Here is a 21109-nt window from a genome sequence, read left to right on the forward strand (position 1 = left end):
GGTCGCAAACGCACTATGTTGGTTTTGTCATGACACGGCTCATTTATGCTTTGATAAAATTCTCATCAACATGATGTGACCATGAATCAAAGATTTAAGATGAACTGTTACTTCTGCCATTGATAATGATGATGACTATGATGATAATGATGACTATGATGATAATGATGATAATGATTAGGATGAGGACTATGATGATGATGATTATAATAATGATGATAATAATGAAGATGAGGAATGTGATGATGATGAGGATAATGATGATGATGCTAATGATGAAGGTGATGGCTATTATGATGATGATGGTCATCATCATCAACATCTATCATCATCATTTTGACAATGCTGATAATAATGATGTTAATGTTGATGGTGATTATTAAAATAAAAGTTGAAGATTATGGTGATGGTGATGATGATCATCATAATATTGACAAAAACTATAAAAATGATAAGGATATTGATAGCCATGATGATGATGATGGTGGTGATGATGATTTTAATGTGGATGATGTTGATGATGATTATTATGATTATATTGGTTATAATGATGATTACAAGGACTAAAAATGATGTTGTTGTTGGTGGTGTTATTATGTAGTGATTAATATGATAATGATGATGATGTTGTTTTTGTTTATAATGATGATGTTTATGTAGCAAAAGAAAAGAAGGAGAAACACTGATGACGACTGTGATGATTATCATGAAGATAAACATGTTACTTGTGGTTCAATTGGTTGTTTAGTTGGCAATCATTAATGATGTGACCACTCCTGACGATGTTAGATCTAGATCAAAGAAGTAAGACAGGCCTCTCACCTATATTATAATTTCAATTCATTTTATTTTGATGACTGGTCAGTGACTTTGGGACTGGTCAAATTAGGGTCAATGATTGGGATTTAATTTATAGTCACACTTTCCTATTTCAATGGATTAATTATAATAATACAGATTGTTACTGATCTGTTTTTCAAGTAAATGGATTGTACTTATCTGCCCATAAACTGTTTGAGGGACAGGTGAATTTATGGTATTTATAGTATGTGGGATATTTTTTGATCTGTTTAAGTGTTTGAGTAGTATTTGTAAACATGTCAATTTTTGATGTTCCATTGTCATTTTACTATAACCATTTTGATTATAGCCAGAACATGCTTTATTGTTAAAGTTTCAAAATTTAGATAAAGGTTACTTTGTACTTGCAATTAATATACAATACAATCAACAAAATGTTAACAAGTTTTCATATTAAAAAATAAATAGCTTTACAGGTCAATTTAATTGAATGTGACATTGCATTTAGAATTCAAAACATGAAAACATCTCTAGAAGCACATTGTAATTTAAGAAAAGACTGAATTTATTGGTGGGAAAAGCTGAATTTTTTGGTGGGAAATGCTGTATTTATTGGTTGAAGTCTGAATTTATTGGTGGTAATCCTGAATTGATTTGTGGAAAATGCTGAATTTATTGGTGGATAATTAATGCTGAATTTATCCGTGGGAATGCTGAATATATTAATCGGAAATGTTGAATTTATTGGTGGGAATGCTGTATTTATTGGTGTGAATGCTGAATTTATTGGTGGGAATGCTGTATTTATTGGTGTGAATGCAGAATTTATTGGTTGGAGTCTGAATTTATTTGTGGGACTGCTGAATTGATTTGTGGAAAATGCTGAATTTATTAGTGGGAAATGCTGAATTTATCAGTTGGAATGCTGAATATATTAATCGGAAATATTGATTTTATTGGTGGGAAATGCTGAATTTATTTGTGGGAATGTTGAATTTATTGGTTGATGTCTGAATTTATTGGTGGAAAATGCTGATTTTATTGGTTGAAAATGCTGAATTTATTATTGGAAATGCTAAATTTGTTTGTGGGAAATGCTGAATTTATTGGTTAGAGTCTGAATTTATTAGCAAAAATGCTGAATTTATTGGTGGAAAATGCTGATTTTTTTTGTGAGAATGCCGTATTTATTGGTTGGAAATGCTGAATTTATTAGTGGAAATGCTAAATTTATTTGTGGGAAATGCTGAATTTATCAATGGAAAATGCTGAATTTATTGGTGGGAATGCTCAATTTATTGGTGGGTACGTATGCTGAATTTATTGGTTGGAGTCTGAATTTATTGATGAGAATGCTGTATTTATTGGTGTTAAAAGCTAAATTTATTGGTGGGAATGCTGAATTTATTGGTTGGAAATGCTGAATTTATTAGTGGGAATGCTTAATTTATTGGTGGAAAGTGCTGAATTTATTGGTAGGAATATAATGTTGAATTTTTTGTTTGGAATGCTGTATTTATTGGTGGAAATGCCAAATTTATTGGTGGGAAATTTTGAATTTATCAGTGGGGAATGTTGAATCAATTGGTGGGAAAGGCTGAATTTATTGGTAGGAATGCTGAATTTATTGGTCGGAAATGCTGAAATAAAAGATCAAAGCATGAAAAGACACAATTGAGGCCTTTTTGATTCTTAAAGATCTTATGATAACTTAATGAGAAAATCTTAACACTGATTTATTTACAGATTATAATGTCTCAACCATTTCCTTAATTATTTTATTCAAATTCTCACTGTTATATAACCAGTATGTATAATTTCTATATATTACACATGCTAGAAGTGTGTTAAGCTAAACTGGCAATACAGTGAACTTAACTTGCAGCGAGTTCACAGTTACAGGGAAATTCTGTTATACTTGGGAACAAATACTTTTGGCCTGGATATTTTGACCCTAATCTTTATTCATTATGAAAAATACCTTTATAGTAAACATTGTTATAACAAATTACATTAAGTCCCAATTTCAAAAAACCAAAACAAAATAAAAAATATCAGAAAGGTACATATGGTTATAAATATTGACTACCTGCAAAAAGATCCTAAACTTTGTACTTTCATTTTCATGGGTGAGGACTAAAAGCCAGTCAAATGCGTTTCACAACTACATGTATTTTGAAACCGATTTGTTTTTACAATGCAAAATTACAAGTTGTTATTGTTTTTAAAAATTTTCAACCGCTACGCCTTTAATAAGTAGGCGTTAAAGCCATTATCTTTCAGAGGTGCGAATGTTTTTAACAAACAATATATATAATATGTAGGTTATTGACCGATAAACTTATCCTAAATAAAAGATGTTTACTAAAGCAGATTCATGCATACATAAAGTAAAGATTGTAAAGATTTTAAAGACTAATCTGTTCATCAATGATCATATAAATTAATAGCAATATAAAATAAATTTCAAAATCTTTCAGTTTTTAACCAGGTTTTCCGAAGGAAAAAACTGGTTATTAGATTGAGGTATGTCGGTGGCGGGCGGGCGGGCGGGCGTAAACAATTTCTTCTGTGCGCAACTCCTCCTACATTTTTCATTGGATTTTGACCAAACATTCACAGAAGCTTTGTCATCAAGTGACCTGGCGCATATTGTCGGGGTTTTGTGATTGGATAATATTTGACCTAATTATGGCCCTTTGTTTTTTTCCTTATATAGAATATATAGTGAATAATTTCTTCTGTTCCCAACTGTTCTTACATTTCTCAATGGATTTTGACCAAACTTTCACAGAGGCTTTGCCATCAAGTGCCCTTGCGCATATTGTCAGGGTTTTGTGATTGGATAATATTTGACCTAATTATGGCCCTTTGTTTTTTTTCCAAATATAGATATATAGTGAACAATTTTCTGTGCGCAACTCCTCCTACATTTCTCAACGGAATTTGACCAAACTTTCACAGAGGCTTTGTTATCAAGTGCCTTAGGGCATATTGTCAGGGTTTTGTGATTGTATAATATTTGACCTAATTATGGCCCTTTGTTTTTTTACCTTATACAGATTATATAGTGAACAATTTTTACCATGCACAACTTCTCCTACATTTCTCAACAGATTTTGACCAAACTTTCACAGAACTTTGTTATCAAATGCCCTGGCACACATTATCGGGGTTTTGTGATTGGATAATATTTGACCTAATTATGGCCCTTTGTTTTTTTTCATTATACAGATTATATAGTGAACAATTTTTACCATGCGCAACTTCTCCTACAATTCTCAACAGATTTTGACCAAACTTTCACAGAAGCTTTGTTATCAAATGCCCTGGCACACATTGTTGGGGTTTTGTGATTGGATAATATTTGACCTAATTATGGCCCTTTGTTTTTTTTCCTTATACAGAATATATAGTGAAAAAAAATTTCTGTGCTGAACTCCTACATTTCTCAACGGATTTTGTTCAAACTTTCACAGTAGCTTTGTCATCCAGTGCCCTGGCGCATATTGTCGGGGTTTTGTGATTGAATAATTTTTTATTTAATTATGGTCCTTTGTTTTTTTTCCTTATACAGAATATAATTATAGTGAACACTTCCTCTGTGGCAATTCCTCTCCTCCTACATTATTCATGTTTTACATTGCACATAGTTACATTGTTTGTTGCTTGTATTTGTATTTCAAATACAACATATTTATCTACAATGGTGATAATTGAAAACCTGGTTTCATGGCATTGCCATGTTTCTTGTTATATATTGAACCTGTGCAAGGGAGGTAATAATCACAAATTTACATGAGTAACATTCCTTGGTCATTTAGTTCTGTACAAAACTGGGGACAGATGCTCAGTTTATTATTAGCTGTCCCATTAGCACAATAGGTAGAGCATTGGACTGTGAAAGGGGCAATCCTGGTTTGATTCCAGGACGGCGTATGTCACTTACGTCGTGATTGTTCATGAAATATTTTCTACGGTCATTCACACTGTAACTCAGCTCTGGTATGTACAGAAATTTCAGTTCCTTGCAAAAGTGAAGTCAACTGGTACTGGTAAACTGCTTCACAACCTGCCCAGAATGATGCAGTGGCCCACTCAGCTCGGACCTGTGCTCTGGTAAATTTAATATGGCTTACTGCTGTGATCATTACAGTAAAACCTCTGTATTGTGGCCCTCTGTAGAGCAGTGGCCTTTCAGAAATCCTGAACTCTCTACCCCAAATTTTACAAATATAGAATTGTCTATAGTGAATAATTTTATCTATAAATTCTAAACAGTCATAGTGGCACCTGCCATAATAAATAGTCTAAGAGTTAATTTCTGTTAACATATATTTTTGTGTTAAATTATTTGTATGATGACATTTAATCTTTTTTTTAATAGCTGTTTTATTTCATTTTAATCCAAAAGAGACAAAATCATATTTATGTTGAACTTGACTTATAAGAAATATTCATACTGCACTGTGACAGCACATCACATTATTACTGGGGTAGGGGGCGCATGTTATAAGTATCAACATGGACACATTTCTAGTTATCTATTGATGTGATGCATTAATTTTCACAATTGCAATTTTCATTACTGAACCAAAGTAGACTGTAAATAGTTGTTTAAAATGTTCTTAATTTCCTAAATAGACTGTAAATAGTTCTTCATGTGGTTCTTCATTTCCTTCATATCCCCTTTAGACTGTAAATAGTTCTTCAAACTGTACTTCATTTCCTTCATTGCCCTAATAGATGATGTAAAAAATTTTAATAGTTCTTCATAGTCATTATTATTATTATTGTCCCCCGCCTTTTCGAAGAAAAAAGGGGGATATAGAAATAGGCTCTGTCCGTCCGTCTGTCCGTCCGTCCGCACTCACAGGAGAGTAATTATGTGGCTAGAGGGACAATAGGTTCTCTTTGATGTCATTCATTCCGTAATGCTTTTATGTGGCTATTTTCTTTTGCGTGGCTAAAAAGAACAATAGAGAGAACAATAGAGTAGCCACATAATTACTGTCCTGTGAGAACGTCCGTCCGTCTGTCCGTCCGTCACACTTTCGTGTCCGGTCCATAACTTTGTCATTTATGAAAGGAATTTGAAATAAATTGGCACAAATGTTTACTATAATAAGACGATGTGTCATGCGCAACAACCAGACCCCTACCTCCAGGGTCAAGGTCACACTTGCTCATTCAAGGTCAAAATTGCCTATTTGAGGGTATATGTCGTGTCCGGTCCATAACTTTCTTATCTATGAAGGGATTTTGTAAATACTTGCCATAATTGTTCACAATAATCAGACGATGTGTCATGCGCAAAAACCAGTCACTTACCTTCAAGGTCAAGGTCACACTTGGAGGTCAAATATTAACATAGTCTGTTACAGGGTATATTTCGTGTCCGGTCCATAACTTTCTTATCTATGAAGGGATTTTGTAAATACTTGCCATAATTGTTCACAATTATCAGACGATGTGTCATGCGGAAAAAGCAGTCACCTACCTTCAAGGTCAAGGTCACACTTGGAGGTCAAATATTAACATAGTCTGTTACAGGGTATATTTCGTGTCCGGTCCATAACTTTGTCATTTATCAAAGGAATTTGAGATAACTTGGCACAAATGTTTGTTATAATAAGACGATGTGTCATGCGCAACAACCAGACCCGTACCTTCAGGGTCAAGGTCGTACTTGTTCATTCAAGGTCAACATTGTCTATTTGAGGGTATATGTCGTGTCCAGTCCATAACTTTCTTATCTATGAAGGACTTTTGTAAATACTTGCCATAATTGTTAACAATAATCAGATGATGTGTCATGCGCAAAAACCGGTCACCTACCTCCTAGGTCAAGGTCACACTTGGAGGTCAAATACTTACATAGTCTGTTACAGGGTATATTTTGTGTCGGGTCTATAATTTTTTCATAGATCAAAGGATTGTGAAAATACTTCGCACAAATAGTCACTATAATAAGAGGATGTGTCATGCGCAACACCTGCATCCCTACCTCCAAGGTCAAGGTCACACTTAGAGGTCAAAAATTAACATAGTCTGTTATAGGGTATATTTTGTGTTGAATCTAGAACTTCTTCATAGTTCAAGGGATTTTGAAATAACTTGGCACAAATAGTCACAATAATAAGACGTTATGTCATGCACAACACCTGCTCCCCTACCTCCAAGGTCAAGTTCACACTTAGAGGTCAAAGCTTAACATGATAGATTTTTAGCTCGACTTTTCTATGAAAAGGGGAGCTATCCTACTCGCCCCGGCGTCGGCGTCGGCGTTGGCGTCGGCGTTGGCGTCACACCTTGGTTAAGTTTTTCGTACCACCCCACTTTATTTCAGAAGTATTACAAGTATGGCTTTGAAACTTACCATACTTGTTCACCATCATAACCTCCATCTACAGACAAGAGTACATAACTCTGTCAAGGTTTTTGACAGAATTATGGCCCTTTTTTGACTTAGAAAGTGTATTGAGCTTGGTTAAGTTTTTTGTACCACCTCACTTTATTTCAAAACCATTGGAGGTATTGCTTTGAAACTGACCATACTTGTTTACCATCACGACCTTCATCAACAGACAAGAGGACATAACTCTGTCAAGGTTTTTGACAGAATTATGCCCCTTTTTGACTTAGAAAATACATTGAATATGGGTAAAATCCACTTATTGCCTTAACCCTTTGAGATATTGCTTTGAAACTTTTAATGCTATTTCACATCATTACCCCCATCTGTACGCAAGAAGAAGGTAACTCTGTCAAGGATTTGTTTTAAAAATTAAGGCCTTTTATCGACTTAGAATCTTGGTTAAGTTTTTAGTACCAGTCCACTTTTTGACTGAACTGTTTGAGATATTAATTTGAAAGTTGGAATACTTGTTTACAATCATGATTCCCAAACATGTCCAGGAGAAGGTAATTCTGTCAAAGATTTTATTTGAATTATGGCCCTTAACTGTCAATGTTTTGTATTATAGGCAAGCACTAAAAAACTTAAAAAATCTAAAAAAATTCATTCCTATCCACTTGTTCACTTTACCATAAATTATGTCATATAAACATTGCTGTAATATTCAAGGGTATCAAACAACTAGTTCACTTTAAAAATACAGAGATTCTTGTATTGCCTTTTACTGCAAAAACTTTTTTTATTGGCAAGCAATAAAAAAGTCGAGCGCGCTGTCTTACGGACAGCTCTTGTTAAATTCCGTGTTTCATTTTATTTTTTTAACAAATTTATTGTTACATTTGCAGATCTAGCATTGATCATAATTTTGGACTGAATGTCCTGAGATCCATACCTCAATCTTTTGAAATAGCACAATTTTATGCTTCATATAAAACTCCCGGGGCGGGGGACGTTGGTAACTCTGTAACAAATTCTTGTTATTATTATTATTATTTTTATTATTATTATATGATACTTGAATATCAATTTTTTTTTACACTAAAACAAAAGTGTTAATTCAAATAAGTTTCTAATTCTTATAAAGTTGTATGCTTCTCTCATATAAATTGTTTATGCAGTAAATTCTTATAAATGTGAAACATTTAATTTTGAACAGACATGTCCTTTTCTGTTCAAAGCATTGACCAAAAAAAATTTCCAATAATGTTAAGTTTCATCTAGCTTGCTTAAAATCTCTGAGTGGCGAATTTCAGTTGTATAATAATATGAGCCACGTCATGACAAAATCAACATAATGGGTTTACGACCAGCATGGATCCAGACCAGCCTGTGCATCCGCGCAGTCTGATCAGGATCCATGCTGTTCGCTATCAGTTTCTTTACTTGTTATAGGATCTGTAAGCGAACAGCATGGATCCTGATCAGACTGCGCGGATGTGCAGGCTAGTCTGGATCCATACTGGTCGCAAACCCATTATGTTGGTTTTGTCATGGCACGGCTCATATTTCAAGTAGGATATTTTGAAATGGCATACATTATGTGTTTTATTGACTTACATTATGTGGTGTTTTTTTTTTTGCCAAATATAATTTAGTTTGTAAAAACGTGCAATTATCTGTTTATATCAATTTAAAATCACTTAAGTTTTAAAAACACATAATTTAATGCCTCAGAAATAAAAAAAAATTTCATTCCTTTGAAAATTAATGGAACGTATGAAATTTAAAACATATAGATATAAGAGAATGTTACATGCTTTTCACTTGAAGAAATTATCTGAATTTGAAATTATTTGTCATATTTAATGTAATGAAATATTTTGATTCCATACAAAATACTAAATCACTATAATGTACTTTAATTGCCAAAACGCAAATTAAGCAAAAGGCAGTTTCGGTAATTGGCCAATTAGTAACTTTTTGGAAACTTTACCATAAGACCAAAAATAAAAGCTATTGAGAAATGAGAATAAAAGCATTTCTGGGGCATGATTATGGGCGTTTATGTAACTGAAAATTTGCATGTTGATGTTTCTATTTTAAAAGGGTGCGTGATAGAAATTGCAAATTTTATTATGAAAACAAGTAAATGTCTGGTGATTTATTCTCACAAATGATCTATAGATTTATAATAAATAAATCTCTTTTTACAGCAGCTTAACTTCACAAAATAGGACAACTGGAAGCGTGTAAAACGTTTTAATTTATAAATAAATTACAGTAGACCTTTACATGATATAAATGTAATATAATAGTTTTATAAAAACTTTAAAAATCGATCATGTATTTCGAAAATGACTAGACTTTTTGCCAGTTAAAAGTGTTGATGACATGTCACGGGTTCTCTTTAGAATTACTTCACGAAAGCCGTGAGATTACGCGCTCTGACAGCAACAAGTATGATTTTTACCACTTTCAATCAATAAAAATCATGCAGATTTTGATGTCAGCTTTGGATAGTATTTTAATTAATTTTTTCATATGGTAGCCGTATAAAAACAGAATTTATCTGGACTGTTCAAGTATTTTATTAAGACCAGTTACTGTATAATTATGTACATTGATTCAACATGCTATATTATATTTGAGCACTGACTACAAAGATTTACTTGTTGATTCATAATGTGAACTTGCATGTACTGACTCAGGCCTCATTAACCGTATTTTTTTTTTCATAAAAAAATGGTTACAAAGGTCTCTCTGACATATTTCCTTTGCATGGAATACCATAGTAATTTATCAATAGGGACAATTTTGTGCAAAAAGATCAAGGTATGGATTGTATATTATTACATTGAAGATACTAATCAAATAACTGATTTTAAAGGCCATATAACTTGCTTAAGTGAGTGGTAAAGTGATCCAGTTATTTAATGTATTAAAGCATGTATTTGAAAATGGGAAGAAAGATGTTGATAAGTAATTGATAGTTCTTGTGTGAATCTTATATAATTAATAAGCCAATATAAACATACATTTATTAAGGATGTGAAAATCAGGTAAACATGAGGAAGGATAGAGAAAGTGCACTGCCACCCCGTAACAACATGTCCCGTTATTTTGCTAACCTCAGTATAATTCTCATAGCCCCCCCCCCCTTCCCCCCCAAAAAAAAAATTGTATTATTTCCAATTGTATTTGCCTTTATTAAATCATGCTTAAGACTACTGGAACCAAAAGTGAACAGTCTAAAATTGCAACCAGTATAGCACCAGGCTAGCCTCCACATCCATGCTTTCTTAAGTTATCAGACTCAATACTCTTGGCTGACAAAAGCTATGTTTTCCCCATTGATAATGTCCAGTTCCAAAAAAAGTTACAGCACTCCCACCAATAAATTCAGAAATATTGCCAATAAATTATGCATTCTAACTAATTAATTTAGAATTGCCACCAATAATTAAATACTCACTGCAACATTGCCTCTTGATTTCTCCAAAATTGATAATAGACAACCCTAGAAACAAAAGCAGGCCAATTCCATTTAAGAAAGATAAGTGTAAAAACAGTTTTTAAGGACACACTCCGGTAAGGTGGATTTGAAAGTAATAACCATTATGTTTTCATCATATTTCTTTTTCCAACACACTTTCAAACAGGCAATTTTAGTTTCTTCATGTTTGATTTGAGTTTTAATTTCAACTGAAGATGCTTATTTTCAATCTATTTTATAACATTAGAAAAAAATTATACTTCACTTTTAAAAGTACACTTTCTCTAAAAATCAAAGGAACGACCTTATAGTAAGTAGTTCAAAAAAAATGAACATGTTTAAGTTGTAGTTTAAATTGTCAACTTTAAATTTCTCTTTTGTTAGGTTTTAAGTGTGAAATTTAATGTGTAAAAAAATCTTTTTGCACTGTACTTCAAATACTTTATGTGAAATTTGATAGTGCATGTGAATATTTTAATAAATAAAGCAGCTTTCATCCATCAGTCAGACTGTATGCAGGCACAGATCTGGGATTTTTTTATCAGAGGGGATATATCGCAAAATTTCGATAAAGGGTGATGCATATTGAAGAGTTTGGCATTTTACTAGATTTTTTTTTTTTTCATAGGGGGTCACATGTCTCTTTCATGGTATTTTACATATAGTAATACTTTATATAAACTGATTTATTATATGATCTAAATATAGCTGCAATCTCATTGGTCCAAACAGTAGTCAACAGAACTTTTTATAAAATCATATTCACTGGGTGTAGTATCATATTCACTGGCTGAATTGGATTTTCCCAGTCTAAAAATAGATTGGGACTCATATTCAATGATCATACACCGTAGACTGTTAATTACGCGTGTTTATTAAAACATAATTATTGTTTTTTGTTCTTTATGGCATAATATCAATACTTTACTATTATACTTAACAGCGTTATTTTTGTATTCGCAGCGTTTGCGTAGTTGTTGCATTCCTAACAAGTGCGTCTTTTTTCCCGCGCTTCAACGAGGCAAATTTTGTACATGTATAAGGTTTTACTTTTTGTGATTTTTTTTGGATTTTTTAGCCTATTCAATATGCCTCGGTCAATATGTCATCTGCCGGTGAATATCACATCATATTCAATGGCTCACTAGTCAATAATTGTATAAATTTTAGCTGAGTCTAAAGTTAAATCTCATTTGGGGAGGAGTAATTACTCCCCTCCCTCTCTTTCCTTTCCTCCCATCTGGATCCTCACATGGTTTGTAGATGTTACAACTTCTTATATTTAAAGCTGTTAACAGACATTTAAAGACAGCTATTGGCAACTGCTTCTACTATATTTAAAATTTCCGCCATCCCTAGTTTTCTTGCAATGTTAAGGTAAAATTAAGTTATCAATGCTTTTATAGGTTACCTTTAAAAAGGTCCTGCAGACAAACTGCTTCCCCTGTTATTGCTTTACTTATCCTGTAGTATGAATACAGATTTTGAAATGTATCAAGCTATGTTTAATTAATTTTAACAATTTGTCTTTTATAGGCACAAACCATGACTTTTCACATATTTCTTACAGAGATTTAGGATGTGAAAACCATTAATGTTAAGGCACTCTTTTTTACATAAATTATCCTGTTTAAGCTTATTTAAAGAGTTTTTATGTGTCAAAAAGAGCAAATTTAAATCTTATGCACTTAACAACCAAAAATATTGCATATATATTAATTTGTAAAGGCAACTGCTTGAAAAACTTGTTAAAGTGATGTCTTTTGCTTAGTGGTTTAGGTTTGTTAACTTCAAATCACTTTGATCACACGACTGTGAGTTTGAATCTTGCCAGGGTCTTTGGATTCTTTCATGCGAGAAAGGTATCTATCCGGCTTACGAAACATCGGTGGTTATACTTGGGTGCCTGTTTGTGCCAGATAAATAATGCATAGAGGGGCACTCGAGGTCTCCCACCTGTAACCAGGAAACCTGAAAAGTCACCTTAAATTATGACCATTACTGTTTGGATGGATGTAAAAACCCAACCAAAAAGAGAAAAAAAAACTTGTTAAAGGGTATGAATCTATATCTTATTAAAAAAATTTAAAAAATTTATCAACAGTAAAATTATATTGGTTAGTTGATTCCTGAAAAAGTTGTAACATAGAATGTCTCTGTTATTAAACACACATAAATATTGTACGTAAACAGAAAAAACTGTTCTGGAACAAAAATATTATTTTGCTATTTTAAGTAAGGTTTTATCCGTTTAGCAATGGTTTTGTGCATGCGTCATTCTCTTTTAAGGCAATTATTTACCATATTAATTTCATACAAGCCTTTTGCAAGTATTCTTTTTTAAAATTCAAACTATAATTTTTGCAGCAGATATATATCTTTTTACACTTCAAGATTATGTTGACAAAATAAGATTTTAGGGGAAAAAACAAATTGACAAAATGTATGAAAGCTGAATTGAAAGCTGGTTAGATTTATATGATAATTAGTATGTTTTTTTATCATTGCAGATAATAGTGTCTATGTTGTCTGTACCGGCAATATTTTACCGACCAAAAGGGCGGGAGGAAGAATCTGATGCTGCCAGGGAGAAGTTTCAAGTTCCCGAGAGCGATCATTTAACCTACCTCAATGTGTACTTGCAGTGGAAAAGAAACGGGTATGTTTGCTGTTATTTATATATACAGCCATAATTTCAATATGTAAAGCTCAAGTTTAACTTATTTGTGATTGTAATTTGTGATTGTAATAATTTTTGTATTTTATATAATTATGAGCCACGTCACAACAAAACCAACATAGTGTGTTTGTGACCAGCATGGATCCAGAGCAGTCTGCGCATCCGCGCAGTCTGATCAGGATCCATGCTGTTCGCTTACCAACTATTACAAGTAGAGAAACTGATAGGGAACAGCATGGATCCTGATCAGACTGGGCGGATGAGCAGACTGGTCTGGATCCATGCTGGTCGCAAACGCACTATGTTGGTTTTGTCATGACACAGCTCATATATATTGTATTAACTACAAGTGTAGCTTGCTCAAACTCAGTTACTATTTGTTAAAAATAACCCTTAGTGAAACTTGCGAGATAAAAAAAAAATCCCTTAAAGAAAAAAATAAATGCATAATATAATATTATATAATTATGTGAGATTGTCTGTTATACAGAATACTGTATGTATTTAAAAACATTCCTAATTCTTTTTTTGTTGCAATGGTAAGAAATATGCTGGCAGGTAAAATTTAATAATAATAATAGTAATTTCTTGCTTTGAAGGGTACAGAAATGTGTTTTGTCTATTTAGTTTGATTTCAGTATCTCAATAAAAATATCGTTACACTTTCTATTTTTGCCTTCGTCCACCAATAAAATTGAAAAATCAAAGATTAACTTAAAATGGGTCAAAGTCGCAGTATGATTTGAAAAAAAATCAGTGTGACTTTATTATGTTCTTTTTTGTGATACTGGAAACTTTTAAATAAATCAAACACCGTCCTACCTTCAAAGCAGTATCGATAACAAAATGTTTAGCAGGGGAAAAGGTAAATGTATTGTGTCAAACATTTACACTATAAAACTATACATCATCATTCTGTACTTTACATGACTGATTTTATCTTCTTCTTACGCCTCGAGCTGCGGGATTGGATTTGCAATTTCATTGACAAACATTTTGTACAGTCAGTGTTAATTTCTTTAGAGAATCTAATTTAACCATTACCCATCCTCAGTAACCCACGCATACTTGGTACGTTTACACTCCATTTATGTGATGAATGTAGTAAATGGAAAGTTCTGACGATGCCTTTACCCAGCCGGCAGCCACTGGGCATACCCATGCGACCAGTGCAGACCAAGGTCAGGGGAAGCCAGTGCATCCATGTGGTATTAACATGGTCCAGTGATTTTTTTACCTGCTCAGTCAGTATCCAAATTCAAAATATAGACATTTTTTCCCCAATTTCAAACCAAAAAATTCCCAAATATATAAGCTTGAGATATCATATTCGCTGAGTAAATATATTGATGACCATTTTGTAGGAATAGTTCATGTCAAATGTGCTGATGCTGCCAATATAACAAATGCCATTCAAACATATTCCCAATTTTGGCATCACACTGCACATTTTTTACCCAATTAGATCAGACCCTTCCAAACTGGTACTCAATTGAAGTGTAACTAGTAAAATTAAGGAATTGCCCTTAATTTGATCATATCTCTTTTTACATGCTTTTATATGAAGAATTTAGGGTTAGGTAAAAATTTAACTTACTTTGTTTATTGTATTAATTTGTGTAATTATTCTAATTATTCTCAAAAGAATTAATATTACTATCATAATAATGTACATAAAAACGCAAAAATGTGACGATTGGTTTTTGAGATGTACATTGGTTTTCCAGTGAAGTTCAAGCCCAGTAAACTGACAATTACATGTATAGGTTAATTTAAGAATGAGAAGACAACATTCCTTTAAAGTATTTATCGAAACTTGTTTACAATGCTTTATATGGAAATTAGTCACAACTTGTTTACATGTTCTGTATGGAAATATTTCGTAACTTGTTAACAATACTTTATATAGAAATTTGTCATATCTTACAACTTATTTATAATGCTTTAATTTATATCATTTTCTTTTTTTCAGGTACTCAAGTTCCTGGGCAAACACTCATTTCATTCATATAAAGGCTATGAGAAAGGTAATTTATAAGTTGTGTAGAAGTAAGACAATTAGGCAAAAAATAAAGATAAAAACAAATTTACAGTTATAGTATACAAGTATCTATAATAGTTGTTTGGTCATACTGTGTTACTCCAATTTTTAGACATGATGCATACAGTGAATATTAATAATAAGCAAGTTTTTAAATGCTGTGTAGAAAAAAATTGGTTGGTGGATCTACTCTGTTCTGAAATAATGCATAGAGGGCACCTAAGGTCTTTTATCACCAGTTATGCTAGGAAGTTATTATATAACCTTTACAGTGTTGATGTGAGTTGACTTGAAATCAAAACAAAACAAAACAAGATTGGCTTGAACATATATACAGAAATAGTGCATAACAGACTTTTGCATAGTATTTTTATTACTTAAAGTTACTTTTACTATAATATACTTCTTACATAGTGTTCAGAGGGGTGTCCGTGGCCGAGTGGTTAGGGTGGTTGACTACAAACCACTTGCTCCTCACCGCTGTGGGTTCGAATCCCGACAGGGACTTTATATTCTTTCATGTGAGGAAGCTATCCAGCTAGCTTACGGAATGTCAGTGGTTCTACTCAGGTGCCCGTTTGTGCCTGAAATAATGCACGGAAGGGCACCAGAGGTCTTCCTACACCAGCAAAAACCTGGAACGTCGCCGAATGACCTATACTGTGTCGGTGTGACGTAAAACCCAAAACAAACAAACAAAACATAGTGTTCAGTAAACTGTTTTGTCATGTCATTACAGTCATGGATTTCTGTTGATAAAGTGCATGCCTGATAAATTTAGCTTTATCAGTCACCCTCAGTGTAATCAGACCTCCATCAATACATATTGAAATAAAATAAAAATAATACAAAATTTAATATAATACTAGTTTGAAAATATTAATCTGATTAACTTCAAAACAAATACATTTTTGGATTGTAAAGTCTCTCTTACATTTGACTAAAACATTTGGGACAATTTCTTAAAGATATTAACCCTTGACATATTATTACTCACCGCATGAACTTAAGGGGTGCTTGACAGGTTTTTGTTTCATTTGAAATATAAAAAAAGAAACGCATATTAAAATTGCAAACATGATAAACAGAATACGAAACTTAGTGTATGATATTATAAATTTATCAGACTCAGCACGAAAAAAATGAAAGGCTCGGCAGAGCCTCACTCTTCTTTTATTCTTAGCCTTGCCTGATAAATATTGTAATATCTGACACTACCATGGTATTCTTTATATATTTGAAGGCTTTTGTGATATTTTAGGTACGGGAGGTTAGGAACAGTTATATTTTAATGTATTTGTGATATTTTAGGTACGAGAGGTTAGGCAGCAGTTAAAGGAAATAATGGACGCGCAGAAGATGGAGTTGATATCATGTGGTAACGAATGGGACATTGTCCGTCAATGTATCTGCTCTGCTTACTTCCAGCAGGCTGCTAGGCTAAAGGTAATCTATTCAGTACTAATCAGTCAGTTATATTCTGGATTTGTTTCGTTTAAAATTGCAGAATTTAAAACTCATTGAAAATCTTATGTGTTTAATGTAAGAAATATGTCGGTCACATTTCATCATGAAACCATTTAATAGACACCATTTGACTTAAATTTGTACATCATGAAGCAAAATGTTTCTGATTGGTCAATTTATAGCTCGCTATATTCAGCCTTCTGTATCACACCGAAATAAACCCTTCTTCAAATTTCCTACATTACTTGAATCACGTTTACCAGAAATCATGTAGGCGATCAAATCATCACATGGAGAAAAAAATATGTTTCATCTTATAGTACATCAGCAAACTTATCAATTGAAGTTATAACAGTTCTTTGAAATATTTTTGCTGCTAATTAACCATAGCATGTTACAAAAAAAAATTGTTTATCGAGGAAGTTTAAAAACTTTGGGCGCCCTTTTGATATAAACAAAATTGTTGACCCCAGGTTGGGGTTATATACACATATTCAGATCCAGGATGAGTTTGTTTCACATGTTTAAATTTATGGAAGAAAAAATGTTTTTATTGTCTAATGTCAAATTCGTCATCTGAATTATTAATTATTACCTCCTGGTGTTCAAAGTAAAGATAGTAAAGAAGTATCAAAGCCTTTGATATCCTTTTATATGACACAAAAGCTTGAATTTGTCATCAATGTCATGAAAAAGCTTGAAATTGACAAAAATCTCATGAAAACACTTGAATATGTCAACAGTATGGTGAAAAAGTTTAAATCTGTCGAGGGTGAGATCGAAAAACTTTTTAAATTGCCAAAAGTCTAATGAAAACACTTGACTTTGTCAACATTATGATGTAAAAGCTTAAATTTGCCAGCAATGTCATGAAAATGCTTGACTTGGACAACAGTGTCTTTGTATGAGCCTGTTAAAATGCCATTGGTGTCATATAAAAACATGATTTTGGCAACATTGTCATACTTATTGCCAAAAAACAACAGATTAAAAAGATGGTTCAGGTAATTGGCCAATGAGTATATTTTGGATAATATAAAAGTACATCAAAATAAAAAAGCTTTTGAGAAAATAAATGCATTTCTGAGGCATATGGGCCTTTAAGGCAAATGAAAAAAGTATTTATATCCTTACATTAAATTTTGACTGAATATGTTATGTTTATCTTGATAACTATTTATAGGGTTATCAAAATAATTCAATGTTTTTGATTTACATTTATCACTGATATAAAACAGATAAAACAGTTATAAATCGGGCAAAAACAAACAAATGTTATTTATTTACAAGAGGTTTTTATGACAAGATATTGATTATGTACAGCTGATAAAGGGTGTTGCTCATTTTTTGTTTAAATTAAATTCAATATTTTCTTTGATATTAGCCCAAAAAGTGTTGTAATACACTTAACAAAATGTTGCTAAGTACTCAAAATTTAAAGGGGTATATCTCCTTATCCAAAATTTGAAGATATATGATACTTTGTATACAAAGTCAAATCAGCATTGTCTTTTATTGTTGCTGTGTTTTAATAATAAAACATTGGTTGTATTAAATGCCAGAGTATGGCTGCTTAAAACAGGTTTTTAGCTCGACTATTCGATAAGAATAAGTAGAGCTATTGCAGTCACCCGAGCGTCCGCGTCGGCGTCGGCGTAACCACTTATGTTAAAGTTTTTGTAATAGTTCAAATATTTTCAAAGTCCATTGACATATGGCTTTGAAACTTTGCACACTTGTTCACCATCATGAACCAAACCTGTAAACAGGAGGAGGCAACTCTATCAAGCATTTTGACAGAATTATGCCCCTTTTTCGACTTAGAATTTACGTTAAAGTTTTTGTAATAGTTCAAATATTTTCGAAGTCCATTGACATATGGCTTTGAAACTTTGCACACTTGTTCACCATCATAACCCCAACCTGTAAACAGGAGGAGGTAACTCTATCAAGCATTTTATTTACTATCAAGCACTAAGAATAGTCGAGCGTTGCTGTCCTACCGACAGCTCTTGTTTGACATGCAGTATAGGTTTTTAACAAAATACCAAATGTCTTGAATGACGTGTAGACTAAGAGACAGAAAGTTCCTTGTAAATCTATTACAAAAAGGGGTATAATCGTAGTATAAATGTCATATTTACAAGTTTGTACATTATTTTTAAGGGGGGAGGTGTGTCATTGGCTGAGTGGTTAAGATCATTCTCAGACTTCAAACCATTTGCCTCTCACCACTGTATGTTTGGAATCCCTAAAGAGACTTTTGAATACTTCATGTGAGGAAGCTATCAATTTGGTGTCAGTTTGTACCTGAAATTACTGTTTCATGAAAAAAATTGTCACAAAATTGAACATGTAGAACAGGTAATCACAGGTTTTCCCTAAGAAAATGATTTTATACAAGCAACAAAAATATCAGAATGTGAGTTGTACATTGGCATATAACGAAAAATGTCGTTGACAATTGTTCCTTGTTTTAAATAAAGTGTAGAATATGGCTGTGAAAAACAAACAGAAAATGATTGTCAAAATTTCAAGTCAACAATCCAAATATTTACTTGAAAAAAAAAACAACAACAAAAAACATACTAGTATTATCACAGTACTTAGCACTTTGTTTAGTGTGGATAATAATAAAATTACTATTTGTGGCTCCGTTTGGAAATGAGACTTTATTCATTTAAGGTAGACCATGGGTAATGGGAACCATAAGGAACTGTAAAATTGACAACATAGGACAGTTATATGTCTTCAAGGTCACCTGTATGCAAAATTTAAATAAAATTTACCGTGTGATTTATGAGTTATGGATATATTTCTGAATTAAGACTTTGCCATTAGAAGGGCTCATTTTCAGAAATGAGGAAACTCTAAATAATCTGTAATATCATCATTATTAAAAATGTTTTTTTATCGCCCATTGTTAAGAAACAAATAATAACATTCAGGTAACAAATTACACAAGCAAAATGTTTGTTTCTAAACAAAATGTTCTTAATATGTATAAAAATGTTACCCTACCCCACCCACTTAAACACTAATTTTGCCATTTCCCTATCTAAAATGATTTATTCAAAATATTCCTAAATTTTACCATAATGAGGGGCTGTTTTCAAAGTTTGCTTAAATTTTCTTAAAGGTATATTGGTTGATCATGCAAAATGTAAAATACTTTTACTGTGTAGTTTTTATTTTATTAAACTTTGAAAATATCTGGTATCATATTTGCTATAAATTTTGGCATTATTAAGCAAATAAATACCTATAATAATTATATAATTTAAATCAAACCCTTTTTCTTCAATAAGGGATCAGAGAGATACAGTGGAGCCTTGCTAATCCGAACCCTTCTAATCCGGAATCCTTTCTTATCCGAACGAAGTGTCCGGTCCCAAATTTTATTCGTTCTATTTTCGATAGTAAAAAACCTTTCGGATCTGGAATCTGTCTACTCCGAATTCCGGACGATTTTTTCGATTTTTGTTCTTATTTTACTCTAAAATTTACCTCTCGGATCCAAAACAGATTTTGCCAAATGTCACATCTTCATTCAAAATAACAAATAATCGCACATCTTGCAGGTGTAAACATACACCAAACTGATGTGTTATTTCACTTGATTAATGGGTGAAACAGTATGATCTGCGAAGGTGTGAAAATTACACTTAGCTTGCCTTGATATCTTCTATAATAATCTTGAAAGACCGAAACCGGTAGATCCTAGAATAAACCAGTTATAAACCATCCTGATGTTTGATGTGTATTCTCTCCTTCCTTTGATTTACTTGTGTATCTTCTATAATTGCTTAATTGATTGTTTTTCGTCACCTTCAATAAATATTTTGATATGTTGCAATAAAAATATCTTTTAATCCTTTGTAATGGATTCAATGATACGTGATTAAGCAATGAAAATTAATAAAAAAATGTCAGTGAATACAGATAGTCGCTGAATCGGATAAGAGTAAACAACAATTGACAAATGCTGGTACGAATATTTAATTATGTCTCCGCCTCCTGCTTTACATCGTAGGTGAACTTACCCTTGAGGACATAATATTTTTTTGCTTATTTATTTATTTATTTTCATTTCTTTATTTTTGTATTCACATGTATTAGAATGAACGATAAGAGACTGCAAAAATAAAATATCTAAATTGCAATTTCAATTGCATTCCCGTTTTCTTTCCCTACATGTAACATGAAAAAAACATGTAAAAGAACCTTCTAATTCGGAAACCTTTCTAATCCGGAAACCTTTCTAATCCG

General features: G+C 32.4%; 1 protein-coding gene across 1 annotated transcript in view; it reads left to right on the top strand.

The window, feature by feature from the left end:
- LOC132750924 (pre-mRNA-splicing factor ATP-dependent RNA helicase PRP16-like) overlaps positions 1–21109 on the top strand; it is an 85770-nt gene that overhangs the window by 56876 nt on the left and 7785 nt on the right. Inside the window, exons 21-23 of the mRNA XM_060740999.1 lie at positions 13163–13311; positions 15305–15359; positions 16685–16819. Coding sequence (XP_060596982.1) covers positions 13163–13311; positions 15305–15359; positions 16685–16819 — 339 coding nt within the window. The remainder of the gene's footprint in view (positions 1–13162; positions 13312–15304; positions 15360–16684; positions 16820–21109) is intronic.

Source organism: Ruditapes philippinarum, unplaced genomic scaffold (genome assembly GCF_026571515.1).
Source record: "Ruditapes philippinarum isolate M1 unplaced genomic scaffold, ASM2657151v2 ctg795_1_1_1_1, whole genome shotgun sequence".
In the NCBI taxonomy this organism is placed as follows: domain Eukaryota; kingdom Metazoa; phylum Mollusca; class Bivalvia; order Venerida; family Veneridae; genus Ruditapes; species Ruditapes philippinarum.